Raw genomic sequence first — 14,977 nt, forward strand, 5'->3', positions numbered from 1 at the left:
ATTATCAGTATAAAGTATTGTGTTGCTTGAAGGTTTTTTGTTTTCATTGTTTTATAGTGAAGTTCCAAGTCTGTGATCATCTTATTGCTGATATTTGACTCTGAAATGTCATGAATTGAGTTAAAATACCGCTGAAGAGAAACTAAAGTCAAAGTCTTGTTTCAAAAGCACAGGTCCAGGATTCAGAATATATTCTGAATATATTCTGTTGGCTGAGCGCAGCCAACAGAGGCAGCGAACAGACGCAGCAGTTTGCGCAGCAGTGTCTGGGCTCTGCCTGGGCCTTTTGTGGGCCTTGTTGGAAGTTGCGGAGACTTTCTGGGGACCCCCGAGGAACTAGACGGTGCTTGCTCCTAGCAGGAAGGGAGAGCTGGGCAAGGACTGCTGCAGGGGGCCTTGACTTCACTTCTCCTGGGAAGTTCTAGCTAGGTGGGGCTGCTGCTAACGAGCTCTCTGGGCTGCCCTGGTCAGAGGGAGTTGGGGCTTTTGTTTCAGGTGGCTCCTGATTGGGTGGGTCAAGCACCCTTGTGAGTCACTGCTAGGCAGAGGCCTATATAAGAGCCAGGCCTAGAGCGCAGCTCCCAGAGCGCGGCCAACAGAGGCAGCGAACAGACACAGCAGTTTGCGCAGCAGGGCGCCAGAAGGCAAAGAAGGCACGTCTCCATTTTGCACATTTTGCACAGTGGTGTGTCCTTCCCCGGGGCATGGTCATGACACGCCGCAGAGCACGTTCCCCAGTGGCTGCTGGAGGTGCTGCATCAGCTGTGTCTGAGGCTTCAACCTACTACTACCCTCTGCTGATCTTCCATGTGGGTGCTAACGACACAAAAGGCAAACTGGAAACCATCAAACAGGACTTCAGAGCTCTGGGAATGGTGGTCAAGGGTCTGGGAGCCCAGGTGGTTTTCTCCTCAATCTTGCCTGTGAGGGGAAAGGACAGGAGGAGGAGTAGACGAGTTTTCCAAGTTAACAACTGGCTGCGCCGCTGGTGTTGGCAACAGGGCTTTGGTTTCTATGACCATGGGACCCTGTTTGAAGATCAACAGCTGATGGGGAGCGATGGGATCCACCTTACCAAGCGGGGCACGTGTGTCTTTGCCAACAGGTTGGCCAGCCTGGTAAGGAGGGCTTTAAACTAGGCAAGATGGGGGAAGGGGAGTGGTATAGTGGCAGGAGAGTCAGTAAAACACCGCTCAAGTCAGGATGCCTCCAGCGGGTGCATACAACCAGGGGAGACAGCATGGGACATGGCTATGGAGGATCCTCTTGCACCTCTCCTGGGAAGCTTGCATGCTTGACAGGCTCTCTGAAATGCCTGTATACCAATGCACGCACCATGGGGAATAAGCAGGAAGAGTTAGAGATCTGTGTGCGGTCACAGGGCCGTGATCTCATTGCGGTTACAGAGACATGGTGGGATAGTTCATGTGACTGGGATGCTGTCATGGATGGCTACGTGCTTTTTAGGAAAGACAGGCCCGGAAGGCGAGGTGGTGGAGTTGCCCTTTATGTGAGGGAGCAACTAGAATGTGTGGAGCTCTGCCTAGGGGAGGATGAAGAGCAAGTTGAGAGCCTATGAGTAAGGATTACAGGGCAGGCTAACATGGGTGACACTGTTGTGGGGGTTTACTACAGGCCACCTGACCAGGAGGAAGTCATCGGTGAGGCCTTCTACAGACAGCTGGAAGTAGCCTCACGATCACAGGCCCTGGTTCTCATGGGAGACTTCAACCACCCTGACATCTGCTGGGAAGAGAGCACAGCTAGGCACAAACAGTCCAAGAGGTTCCTACAGAGGACTGATGATAATTTCTTGACTCAGGTGGTGGATACGCCAACGAGGAGAGGTGTGCTGCTAGACCTTGTACTAATGAACAAAGAAGGTCTAGTTGGGGATGTGAAGGTTGGGGGCAGCCTTGGCTGCAGTGACCATGAGATGGTGGAGTTCAGGATCCTGTGAGGAAGGCAATAAGTAGGATTGCAATGCTGGACTTCAGGAGAGCTGACTTTGGCCTCTTCAGGGACGTAGTTGGAGGAATCTCATGGGATCAGGCCCTTGAAGGAAGGGGGGTTCAGGAGAGCTGGTTAATATTCAAGCATCACTTCCTCCAAGCTCAAGAGAAGTGCCTCCCTCTGAGGAAGAAGTCCAGCAAAGCGGGCAGGAGACCTGCCTGGATGAGCAAGGAACTCCTGGCAAAATTCAAACAGAAGAAGGAAGTGTACAGAATGTGGTAAAGGGAACAGGCCACTTGGGAGGAATATAGGGACATTGCCATCAGAGTATGCAGGGATGCGACAAGGAAGGCTAAGGCCCGTTTGGAATGAAATCTGGCAAGGGATGTCAAGGACAACAAGAAGGGCTTCTTCAAATACATCAATAGCAAAAGGAAGACTAGGGAAAACGTGGGCCCGCTGCTGAATGGGGCGGGTGCCCTGGTGACAAAGGATATAGAGAAGGCAGAGTTATTGAATGCTGCCTTTGCTTCAGTCTTCACTGGTAAGGCCAGTCCTCAGGAATTCCAGACCGTGGGGGCAAGAGGGGAAGTGTGGAGAAAGGAAGACTCTCCCTTGGTGGAGGAGGATCAGGTTAGAGATCTCTTGTCCAAACTTGACATCCACAAATCCATGCGCCCTGAGGGGATGCACCCGCGAGTGCTGAGGGAGCTGGCGGATGTTATCGCTAGGCCACTCTCCATCATCTTTGAAAGGTCCTGGAGAACAGGAGAGGTGCCTGAGGACTGGAAGAAAGCCAATGTCACGCCAGTCTTCAAAAAGGGCAAGGAGGAGGAGCCAGGAAACTGCAGGCCTGTCAGCCTCCCCTCCATCCCTGGAAAGGTGATGGAACAGCTCCTCCTGGAGGTCATCACTAAGCATGTGGAGGACAAGAAGGTGGTCAGGAGTAGTCAGCATGGATTCACCAAAGGGAAATCATGCTTGACCAATCTGATAGCCTTCTCTGATGGGATGACTGGCTGGGTAGATGAGGGGAGAGCAGTGGATGTTGTCTCCCTGGACTTCAGCAAGGCTTTTGACACTGTCTCCCATCACATCCTCCTAGGTAAGCTCAGGAAGCGTGGGCTAGATGAGTGGCCAGTGAGGTGGATTGAGAACTGGCTGGATGGCCGAGCTCAGAGGGTTGTGGTGAATGGCACAGAGTCAAGTTGGAGGCCTGTGGCTAGTGGTGTCCCCCAGGGGTCAGTCCTGGCTCCAGTCTTGTTCAATGTATTCATCAATGACCTTGAGGAAGGGACAGAGTGCACCCTCAGCAAGTTTGCTGATGATACCAAACTGGGAGGAGAGGCTGGCACACCAGAAGGCTGTGGTGCCATTCAGAGGGACCTGGACAGGCTGGAGAGGTGGGCAGAGAGGAACCTCCTGAAGTTCAACACAGGCAAGTGCAAGGTCCTGCCCCTGGGGAGGAATAACCCCCTGCACCAGTACAGGCTGGGGGCTGACCTGCTGGAAAGCAGCTGTGCCGAGAAGGACCTGGGAGTGCTGGTGGACAACAAGTTGACCATGAGGCAGCAGTGTGCCCTTGTGGCCAAGAAGGCCAATGGTCTCCTGGGGCTGCATGAGGCAGAGTGTTGCCAGCAGGTCGAGGGAGGTGATCCTGCCCCTCTCCTCAGCCCTGGGGAGGCCTCACCTGGAGTGCTGTGTCCAGTTCTGGGCTCCCCAGGACAAGAGAGACATGGCACTCCTGGAGAGAGTCGGGCGGAAGGCTACCAAGATGATTAGAGGGCTGGAGCACCTCTCCTAGGAAGAAAGACTGCAAGAGCTGGGCCTGTTGAGCCTGGAGAAGAGAAGATTGAGAGGGGATCTCATCAATGTGTGGAAGTATCTGAAGGCGGGGTAGTGTCAAGAGGATGAGGCCAGCCTCTTCTCCGTGGTGCCCAGCAACAGGACAAGAGGCAACGGGCAGAAACTGAACCACAGGAAGTTCCATCTGAACCTGAGAAAAAACTTCTTCACTGTGAGGGTGAGAGAGCATTGGAACAGGTTGCCCAGAGAGGTAGTGGAGTCTCCTTCGCTGGAGATATTCAAAACCCGTCTGGATGTGATCCTGGGCAATATGCTCTAGGTGACCCTGCTTGAGCAGGGAGGTTGGACTAGATGATCTCCAGAGGTCCCTTCCAACCTCAACCATTCTGTGATTCTAGTGAGATAATGTGCGAGAATGAAATTGTCATGCCACAAGTGGGATTCAGCTTTCTGTTGGAAAGAAAGGTAACATGTCAGGAAACAGGTGCAATGGATGGGGCAATGTCAGCTCATCTAGCCGTGTAAGAAAAAGGAATATGCCAGAGGAGATCTGTCCTGGATCTCCCAGACATCCAGATAAATATGGTTAAGAGCAACAAAGATTTCTTGGGTGTTACATAAAGAAAAACAAATCCCGTTATCTTTGTCTCATACTTCTTGCCAGCCTGAAAATTTGCAGATACGTTGTAAATATGAAGGTTATCACCAGGATAACCTTCATTCTTTTGCCTGGTTTGAACTGGGTGTAGTTACACTTTTGTTGTTTTTAGCAAAGTGTTTTATGCTTTTTGGAGTGCATAAGTGGATGCCTTTCCCAAGGTAATTGTAAGATATTTAGCTACTCTGAGTGCTGTAGGTATGAGATTTGAGACAGCCACTGACCTTTGTGCATATGGGGTAATAATATGCCTTTGCATCTCACTGGATCTTGTGCTTCAGAACTGCTTTTATGTCTATCTGAGACCTGACCAGTGAGTTAGTCTGATAATGTTTCCAGACCTGAAGCAATTTAAAAGCAGATTTGTCAAACCATCTAAATTTCTTGGGAATAAGTCTGCATTGGTATAGAAATTGGGCAGATATCTAGAAACTTATTTTCTTTTTTTTTTTTTTTAATGTTGCACTTTTACTTCAGATGGTGTTGCTGTTTGTGCAGATCAGAATTATTGCAAACATCTAGTAGCCCTGAATCCTAGGGAAAAATGTGTATGTATTTTGTAAGTTGTATGTATTGTTCTGATAATCCTTTTATGTATTTGAGTATTGGTAGTAGAGTAGAAGTGAGGTCAGCAAAATACCTTTCTCGACTTTAGGTTGACTGCCTTTATCTGATCACAAATAAAATTGTGGAATAATGAGAGGAGGGATTGTTCTATATATTGTAGTTTATACTAATTTATATAGTTGCCTGTAGAATGCAGCACAGCTCTTATTGACCTCTGTTTTTTTTTTTCTTTTTCAAGTGGAGTGCACACAAAGTATGTTTACTTGTGTTATGAAACGGTCATTTAGAATGAAGATAATAAATAATCTTTTTAGTATTTTTAAATATTGAAGTGTATTTTTTTTCAGGGTGTTTTTTCCGTATGGCTTGAGAGCAGATGCATTTCTAAGGTGCACTGGTTTCTAATACCTCAGATGCTTGCATGTTTACTGTTATTAAAGCTTCGTAGAAAGTATATGTATATTCACAGTAATGTGTAGTCCATGTATAATAGATGACAGATAGTGGGGAATGGCAACTAAGATTTATTAAAATGATCTATCAGACAGATGAGGTTACTTCCTTTTTTAATGCTGATTATTGGTATAACTCTGGAAATCTGATATTTTCTTTCATTAACAACTAACTCTGGGGTACTAATTTTAGTTAAGGGTGCTACATATTGCCAGAATATTTATCAAATGATTGGAAAGTTAGTGAAGGCAGTGATATTTGAGATAATGATTTTGCTAGTGATACATGAAGATAATGAAGATAGTAATACTTAGAATATGATTTGGAAGATAATGAACTGCAGGGAAGGAAAAAGGAAAAGATTGGTCTGGAATGTCCATCGGTCATAAAAATCCAATCAAGCACAATTTTTTTTTTTGTTCCTGGTTTGAAAGCTACAATAACTCTTTGCTGATAATATTTCTCTTAAGGTTTTTTTCTTGCATCACTGTGGGAGACTTTTTCCACTAACTACTGTGTGTATATCTTGGTTTACTGGTGTTGGAGAAGTTGAGGGAGGAGGTGTGAAAACAATAGCTGTGAAAGGGACTGTGAAGGCACCTGCTGGGTCGCAGGAGACGCGTGATAGAGGATTTTTCACCTTAGCTTAAGCTTTAATAGTTTTGCTTAGTCTGGTTCCCCTAATCCAGTGTAAGAATCTAGGATAGAGCAAAGCACAGACATTACAAATGCTGACACCATTCCTCACTTCATCTTATGGTTTATTACCTCGTGTCTTCAACTGATGCTTTTTCCTAAAACAAAGGCATGAGAGACAGGTAAAACTGCATTGTAGGAGTAGTTTTGCATGTCTGACTTCTCAGTGACTTTCAGTGCGCTTAATTTTACTTAAGTGATGACAGTAAAAAGCTGTTGTATTCAGAATATTTTTTCTCCTTGCTTGTCACCTAGCTGGTAAAAATGAAAATACACAGTTTTTATAACTTTGTTGTAAAGCCAATTGGGTAAATCTCTTTGCAGGAGTGTGCTGTTGCTGTGCTGCTTTGCGACCCCGCTACAAACGTCTGGTAGATAACATATTTCCTGAAGATCCAAAAGTAAGTGATGACTTAAAAGCTTTAAGTGATTGGCATTTGAATTTTTTTTATTTGGTAGATAATACTTAAACTTTTTTTTATTATTTCTTACTATTTATTTTTCTTCTTTTTTTTATAAAAGATCTTGTTCTAAGAGGAAGCCTTTAGTTACCCCGTGTGTTAGCCTTGTCTAAGACAAAAACAAGAAGAAATAAAATACTTAAACTAAAATTGATTGCAATAGATTAAACTAAAATCTTGTTTGCATATTGGATCAACTTGTCAAAATTATGCATTAAATATATGATGACTTTGGGGGATGGTGTTAAATAGTGCCAGTAGCATAAAGGTGTGTCTCAAAACTGATGAAGTGTTTCAGGAAATACTGCTTTTACCCAAAAGGTGGGGAAAGATTGATTGTTCTTTTCCTTCAGAAGTATTTTACTTAATTTAAATTGCTGATTTCTGCAATTGAGCTATCAGCAATTTTTCTCAAAAGTTCTATTTTTTTTTTTCAGTAGCTTATTCCATTCTGTAGGAATTAGATCTTTGAACTTCAAGTAGATGAAAGGAAAGACACTTCAAAAGCTTTATATTCTCTGTGAATTTAATTTTTGTGCTTCTGTGTGTCTGTTTTCAGGATGGTCTTGTTAAAGCTGATATGGAGAAGCTGACTTTCTATGCAGTTTCTGCACCAGAAAAACTAGATCGAATTGGTGCATACCTAGCAGAGAGGCTGAGCAGGGATGTTGTCAGACATCGCTATGGGTAAAGAAATAAACTACTGCATAAAAATAGATGCAAGCAAGTAGCTGCATTTCATGATCAGTGTGCTGGTCTAGCTAAGGAGGTAGCATAGACCTCATGAATGTCTTTCAGGGTATGGGGAAGTGGGATTAATTTTCTTTTCAGCCATGTGGGGCTATGTTATATGTAAATGTGAACTTAAATTCTATCATATTCTTAAGTCCTACCTGAGTGAGAACTTTGAAAGAATATTGAGTAGGAAAGTATTGAGTGTAAGAAGTTAAGTGGCAAGAATTGGAAAAGAAAGGATATATTATCTGTAATAGGCCATCATTTTTGTTATTAAAGATGTAGCTATTTTTATAATTTTGCAGAATGTGTAAATGGCTGTTCTTTCAGATAATTCATTTTGTTTATTCCTTTTCTTTACTATTTCTTTTGATTGGGTTGCTTTCTGACAGTACGGGTGTGTGGATATGTTGTTGACTTTCCATACTGGGATTTTAATAAGCATAAGAGCTATGGACTAGAAAGCTGGTTTTTATAATTAAAAATAAAATATGACGGGAGGAAAAATAAACTTGAACTGTATTTACTCTGTTACCAAATGTTTATTTTGACACACCTTCTAAAAACATTCTTCCAAAACAAATAGGAGAAACTGAGAGAATTTCTATTTAGAATATTAAAAAAAAAAAGTAGGAAATGCTAATACTGTTTTTAGATCCTGGGAAAGATGCTCCTTCCTTCCTGTTCTTCTCTAAATTTTGTAGTTTTGTAGTAATAAGAACCTACATTGATCATACTGACGTATCAATAAATCTAACACGTATGCTTGTGTGAGTCTCACCATGATTAATTTTTAGGTATGTTTTAATTGCCATGGAAGCACTGGACCAACTTTTAATGGCTTGCCATTCTCAAAGCATAAAACCATTTGTGGAAAGTTTCCTTCATATGGTGGCCAAGCTTCTAGAATCAGGAGAACCAAAGCTGCAAGTTCTTGGAACCAATTCTGTGAGTAAACTGAGATGCTGAATCAAATCAGAATAAATCTTTTCTTATTTGCTAAGGCAAAAAAGTTTGAGAATTGACAGCGTATCTGCCAGTTAACATGAGTTGAAAATGTTCTGTATGTGGCGGAATTGTCAGTTGGACATATTGCGATTGGTATTTGGACCTAAATGCAAAAGAGATACAAGCTGAGGACAGAAAAACTGTTTTTTTCAGCCTCTAAAACACTTCTGACAACTGGGCGTATCTCCTACAGATACGACTTCTTATGGAAGAAACAGAAAACTGTTGTCTGAATTCATATTTTGAATCTTTAACAGAATCCTCCTGGAGTCATTCCATAGGAGGGTGGTGTTTTCTTTCTGTCCTGTATTGAGAGAGATGTTATGAAATAGAGGAAATAATGTACTTTTCCATAGCATTGAGAGTACTGAGCAAGGTTCCTTCTGGGCCGGAGAGTAACCAGGAGGCAAAAACATTCAGCATTTTAACCCCACCATCTTGTCAGGCTCAGTATTTCACCATTCAGATCCAGACTTGAAAGGCATGACTGAAAGTGTTAGGGTGAAGACTAGAAGATCTAGTTTCCTGAACTAGAAGAGTAATGAATGGTATCAGTATTATGGTTCTGATGCTTCCATTATAGCCATTGTATTTCCCAGCCTGTACAATATGGTTCTAATAAACTGCAGGATTGTAACGTGAATTGTTTTGAGTTTGGTTGCTTTTACATGAGCGAGAGTAATGCTTGAGTTTCGTGTCCAACGCCGTTTTTAGCAGTGTATGGGTTCTCTGTGGATTCCCTAAAACTTTTAGGCCTGCCTTTGGGCATGATTCCCAGCTGATGGAATTAAATGGAGTTGCAGTTCAAGGAAACAGGAAGGTGTAGAGAGTTTCTACTTTGAAGTAGAATTTCTTAATAGAGTGTGACACAGATTTCTTCTGCTGATGAAAGAGAGGAGCATGTCTTTGGACTGCAAATGAATGGGGCAGCTTGACTGAGGATAATGATTTTTTTTATTTATTTGAGCCAGATTACTGTGCTGTTTTTTGTTTTGTTTGTAAAATAGTGTCTGGTTGAGACCTCTTAGAGGAGTAGCTTTGGAATTTATTTCCTGGACTGGCAAACAGCAAGATGTAAATCACTTTCCTGTTTAACGTCCTCAGTGGTGAAAAGTTAATGCCAGCCTTGATTTTGATGCAGAAGACACATGTCTCTTCTGAAGAAATACATTACTGAACAGATGTTCCTGTTGTGGTCATCTGTTTGATATCCCTATCAATTCCTAAGGAAGCCTTTTATGAACAGAGCAGATCAATGGACTTCCTAAATTGGGAAATAATTTGTGTTTGTCTCTTGTAAAACTCAGTAACCAAAAATAATTATATTTTCATAAATGAGATGTCAAATCCTGTAAGAGCAGGAGACTGAATTGCATATATGTCTCTTGACATCATTTCAGAGGTTATTTTTAGCGTATTTATACTAATTTCCCTAGGCACCTTCTATAGTCAATAGACAGAACAGTCTTTTTGTGTTGACTCTAGAGAAGCGAACTATTTTGGCCGTGACAGATGGTCTGTTTCTGAGGATGCTGGCCTACTGTGCTTCTTAAATAAATTTGGCACCAGACATGGAGAAGATTTACCAGCACTTCAATCTTTCCCCCTCCCTCCCCTTCAAAAAAGAAAGAAAAAAAGTTGAGATTGTAAAGAGTTACTGAATAATCTTGTATGTGCTTGAGGTCTTGAGGTCTTGAGTCAGGTAGCCTTTGGAAAAGTTTCAGCACTTTTTTTTTTTTTTTTTTTTTTTTTTTTTAGACTGAACTCAGTTTTGGTCCAATACAAATTTATGAAAGTTCTACTCATGGAAAACTATTGTGGCTATAAATATATCTTATAAAGTGTCTTGATTATTTTCCGTCCAAAACTGACGCTCAATGCTTCACTGGAGTACAAAGGCAAATGTGTCTCGAGCAAAACGTGACTGTCTTAGCTTATGTGAGTTGCCTTCCATTCCCCCTCCGTGTCTCAAACAGGTTTTACTTCAGCTGTGGGGACTCTTGTGACTCCTCAGAAGTCAGGGTTTCAAATAAAAGAAGTCTGAATACTGAATAACTTTTAGTGGCTTAAGCTCTTGGAAAGATCTGAAAGCTTCTGCTGTCTTCAGGGTTTTTCCTCTGGCTTTCAGATCTCAGTTTTTGGAGACAGAACTTGCTCTACTTGGTGCTCTATATCGGACAAAGAGGCAAAGGATTAGTTCAGCTGTTTGACTTTTTTTTTTTTTAATTTAAATTTTATTTTTTAAGTTAACTTGCTTTTATAAAGACAACGTGAAGAGTACTGTTTTAAAAAACATTGCTTATTTTTCATTTATATACTTTCATGCCTTCACGTTACATATCACTAATTCATATGACTTTCTAATAAGTTTATATTGTATTTATAAGTTAAAGTGTTTATTTTGTCAGTTTATATATATTTCTTACAGCAGCAACAATTTTTTATAATGTAATTATAGATCTAATTGTACTGATAGAGATTTGAGAACAGTGATACTCAGTAGTGGATGCCTTGATTTATTTTATTTTATTTTATTTTATTTTTTGTACTAGTCCAGATTTCAATCTGACAATCTTTCTCTATTATGAAAGTTATTTTTACTAACGATGTGCTGAGATACCATATGGCAGTGTGGAAACTGAAGAAATATGGTGAGAAGAGCTGAGACTTCTTTGGCTTAAGTAAGGTATAATCTGAAGGCTGATTGGCAATAAGCTTTAGTACTTGGAAACTAATCACAAAAAGGAATTTAACTCTTAGCCACTGTTGCAGAACTTCGATAACAAAATGCCATGCAAACCATCTATATTTCAGTGTAATAATGTATGTAACAACTATATTATCTATATTGTTTAGATCTGTAGTGACTATTACTAGGGCAGAATTAATGAATTATGCTTGTTCTTCCTGTTTAGGGGTAAGAGCTCTCTTTTTGAACTTGTGTTTGAGATGTCAGGGTTTTTTTTTGTTTTTTTGTTTTTTTTTAGCACAAGCCTTTTTCAGATATGTATTCATCTACTAAACTCTTTTAGGGAGGGTATAGAAAATTTATTTAGAGAGCAGCTGGTTGATTGTAATGGGGATATGTAACTTAAGTTTAAGGTGACAATTTTCCTGTGTGGAGAAAACTCAGTTGAATACAAATCATTTTAAGGCATTCTGAAATGTTGACTAGGTGGGTTCTTCTGTATATTTTGATAGTAAAAGAATATCTTCCATCTGAAAAATAATTAATATATCCAGTATTATCCCATTTTAAATTATTACCGCAAATATTCTCCTCAGCTGGTAGAATGCTTCATTTGGTAGGATAGTTTCTTCTTAGTAGCAGTGAAATAGTGATACCATTAGTGATGTTGTTGGGCCTCCTGTGATTGAGGAGGTGACTGTTCGTTAGTCAGCATCTTATTTATTTTTTAAGGTAAGATAAACAGTATCCCAAATGGGAAAACTCACCAGTCAGTACCTGATAAAACAAGATTTTTGTATTTGTTAGTGTTGATTTACGAAAGCAGTTGTTACAGGCTAAGCTGAAGTACGCATACGTATTGAAAAAGTGTACAAAGTCAAGACTGAACTTAAGGAACGTCAGAATTAATGTGCCAAGTAGAGTGCTCGTTTGTCTTTCTTCCAGATCAGCAAGCTGCATATGAGCAAGTATGTGATGGCACATTACTTTCGTTACAAGATCCTTCTTTCATTCCATGTACTGATGTGCTGGTAATGATTTGGTGTGCAATGAAGTGTGTTGTTTCTAGAATCCTTCATCTCTCTCTTTTATAGGATTTAAGGTACGGAGAGACAGAATTAGGCAAAGCATGCTTTCTCTTTCTGTAGATTATTAAATTCTCTTCAGAATTTTATTCTCTCTACCAGAATTTGAGTGTTGCTAGATACATCACTTCAAGCAGTCCTTCTGGTGTGATGCACCAGCTGAGTATTGCTTTTTCCCCTCCGTGCTCATGCTCTCCTGTCTTGCAGCATCATACCTGCGTGAATGCGGCCCTATAAACCAGCATAGTTTTACTGACTTTGACGAACAGCTGTACGTGTGACGCTTGGGAGAATTTCCATCCAGGTGTCTTGAAGTAAAATAGAATGTGAAGCTATCTGTCCCATTCTGATATAAGCTCAAAATGAAAAATACCAGGCAACCTTAAGTATCAGCTAAACTAAATCACGTATTTCTGTTGCTGAGAGCTTAGTGATTATTTATTTTGATCAGTTTAATATTACGTTTGTGAAGTTAATGCATGAAGCCAATGCTTGAAACTTTTTTTTTCTCTTTTGATATTTGTTGAAAACGTTGAAGTGTTTGTCCTTTTAGCATTTCTTTGGTGAAGCAGGTGTGTACATAACACATCTCTTGTTAATGTCACACTATGTAGGTTATAGAAGTCTTGTGTTCATAAGGTATCATGTCTTCCTATGTGATAGAGTTTCCTAGTAATGAAATACAGTGACTTTGTCTCTGAAAGACAGCAACTGTCAAGCACTGTTCACTGCCCTATCCTCCCCCGGCCTGAAACACAAGGAGAGAATTGTGGGCTCTCAAAGACAGAGCTAGGGAGCTCAAATATCAAAAATTATACAGCTTGGATTCAGCCTAAACTTTCTACAGATAGATATTTTAAATAACTTGTTAAGTAACGATACATGCTGGATTTTTTTTTTCCTGTTCTTGAATTGTTACAAAAAATTGACTGCCTTTAAAGGAAATCCAGAACACATCAAAAGCCCTGCTCCTTAATCTGTTTTTTCTGCTTAGGAAGTGTTGGCTACCTAAAGGTCATAAGACAGTGTAAATAAGTAAGAAATTGTCCTTAGGAATTTAATTTGAGAAATTATGGTTTACATGTAGGACTTGAATAATACCACTCTTCTGGGGAATGTGATCCGGTTTTCTTGTCTCAGTCCAGAACAGACATCCTCTGAATAGCTAATATGTTCCTGCTTTAATTAATGATTGATTTTATGTAGTTTTATACTGATGGAATCTTATTGGTCTAAAGATTCATGGAAATAAGATTAACCAATGTAAGTACCTTTTTTTACTGTGCACATATGTGAATACAGAAGATGCATGTACTGGTATAACTTCCATATGTTACCAGTGAGTGGTTGCAGGCATTTACTATTATGAAGTGGCATACTTACGCCTGTAAAAATTGTATGTATAAAAGACCATGCTTCTGCCTGGGAAACAAGAGTTTTATCCTTATTTACACTGAATAATTTCTGTATTAGAAGAATGCTTGAAAATGCCTCGGCTATGTAGGAGTAAAATATTCTTTATCCAATAACATCTTAACAGAGAGCACAAGTGCTAAGCCGGTAGAAAGCATAGACTAATGTGTACTGTAAAAACTTAAAACTTATGTACTAAATAGGCTTGTATACTTTACTGAATGGCAGTGCAAATCAAAATAATGTTAGTGCAGTTAGGTCTCCTAGAGACTAAATATCCAATCATCTGAATGCTAATTCTGGAATATACTTTAGAAACACTTTATATTCAGTGGCTGAAACGGCTATGATACGTATGCAAGGGAATCAAAAATAGTTACCCATTCTGGATATTTTACTATGGGTGTTACTTTGAGCAGCACAGCTTCTGAATACCTGGTTCCCTGCTGCAAAACTGCATCATGTGGTACAGGAGAAATGTCCAGAGAGAGGCACTGACGCTCTCTTGACCTAAATTCTTCGTGTATTTGGGGGGAAAAAAAAAAAAAGGATGATAAATCTTCTAAAGAAACAGCTATTCAAAGTATGTTAAGTTTTCATGGTGGAAGATCCTGTCTCTCAAGTAAGTCTTCTTGTTGTCTATATTTTAGATTGTTACTCCTGATACTGAATGCTTGATGAGTAAATATTCTCAAGGCACTCCTGTAGCATTTTGTGTTCTGCAAACTTTGTGCTTCCATTCTGTTCAAAGCTTTCACAGAAGTTTGCTGGATGAATCAATTGATTGTAGGTGTGAAAAATGCTTGAATGCTTAGAGAATATTAAGAGCGTATTGTTCTCTTTTCTTCCTGAACTTTATGGCATATTAAATTGTAAGGGCTGATTAGGTTCCTGTATTAAAAATACCTTTGAAAAATTGCTTCTGTTTTGTAGTTAACAATTTCTTGAAGCAAGCCAGTGAGATATAAGGCATTTGAAGCGTATTCTTGGGTTCACTTGGAATTGCTCTTTTATAACTCATTGAGAAGACAGCAGCACGGTTGCTGTTGATGGACTGTCTTCGAAACTGTGACAATAAGCTCCACAGAATTGTTTTTTTGACTGCACATCACTTTCTTATCCTCTGACAATTGAGAATAGTCTGTACAGAAGGACATGTAAAATGGCCTTGTTGATAGTTTACTTTTTTTTTTTAAACGTGTTTTCAGTAACAAGTGACAACATAGTTTTAGAAACTGTACCAACTTCAGCTGCATCTGTAGCTTTCTGTAGGTGAACTGAGTGAATTTGCAAGGGACGAGTGTTATTGATGAAACAGAAAAGAAGGTAATACAAAGTAGAATGTATGTGATGTGGGTTTTTAATATTAAACTTAAGTAGTGTTTGCTGCAATGTAAGCTCATTAGTGCTTTTCGTATTACCCTTCAACAAAGACTGTTTATTATCATTTCTT

At 40.3% G+C, this 14,977-nt stretch overlaps 1 protein-coding gene across 17 annotated transcripts in view; it reads left to right on the forward strand.

Annotated features, from left to right (window-relative positions):
• The window catches only part of EFR3A (EFR3 homolog A), an 89,226-nt gene that overhangs the window by 25,113 nt on the left and 49,136 nt on the right, over positions 1-14,977 (forward strand). For 16 of the 17 annotated variants that reach the window (XM_068933331.1, XM_068933327.1, XM_068933333.1 and 13 more), the window contains 3 exons: positions 6,458-6,534; positions 7,154-7,281; positions 8,127-8,277. In XM_068933331.1, the coding sequence (XP_068789432.1) occupies positions 7,175-7,281; positions 8,127-8,277 (258 nt within the window). In that variant the 5' untranslated portion in view covers positions 6,458-6,534; positions 7,154-7,174. Of the gene's footprint in view, positions 1-6,457; positions 6,535-7,153; positions 7,282-8,126; positions 8,278-14,062; positions 14,147-14,977 lie in introns of those variants that run through there. The other variant, XM_068933337.1, reaches the window with a different exon arrangement.

Source organism: Struthio camelus, chromosome 2 (assembly GCF_040807025.1).
Source record: "Struthio camelus isolate bStrCam1 chromosome 2, bStrCam1.hap1, whole genome shotgun sequence".
Lineage (NCBI taxonomy): Eukaryota > Metazoa > Chordata > Aves > Struthioniformes > Struthionidae > Struthio > Struthio camelus.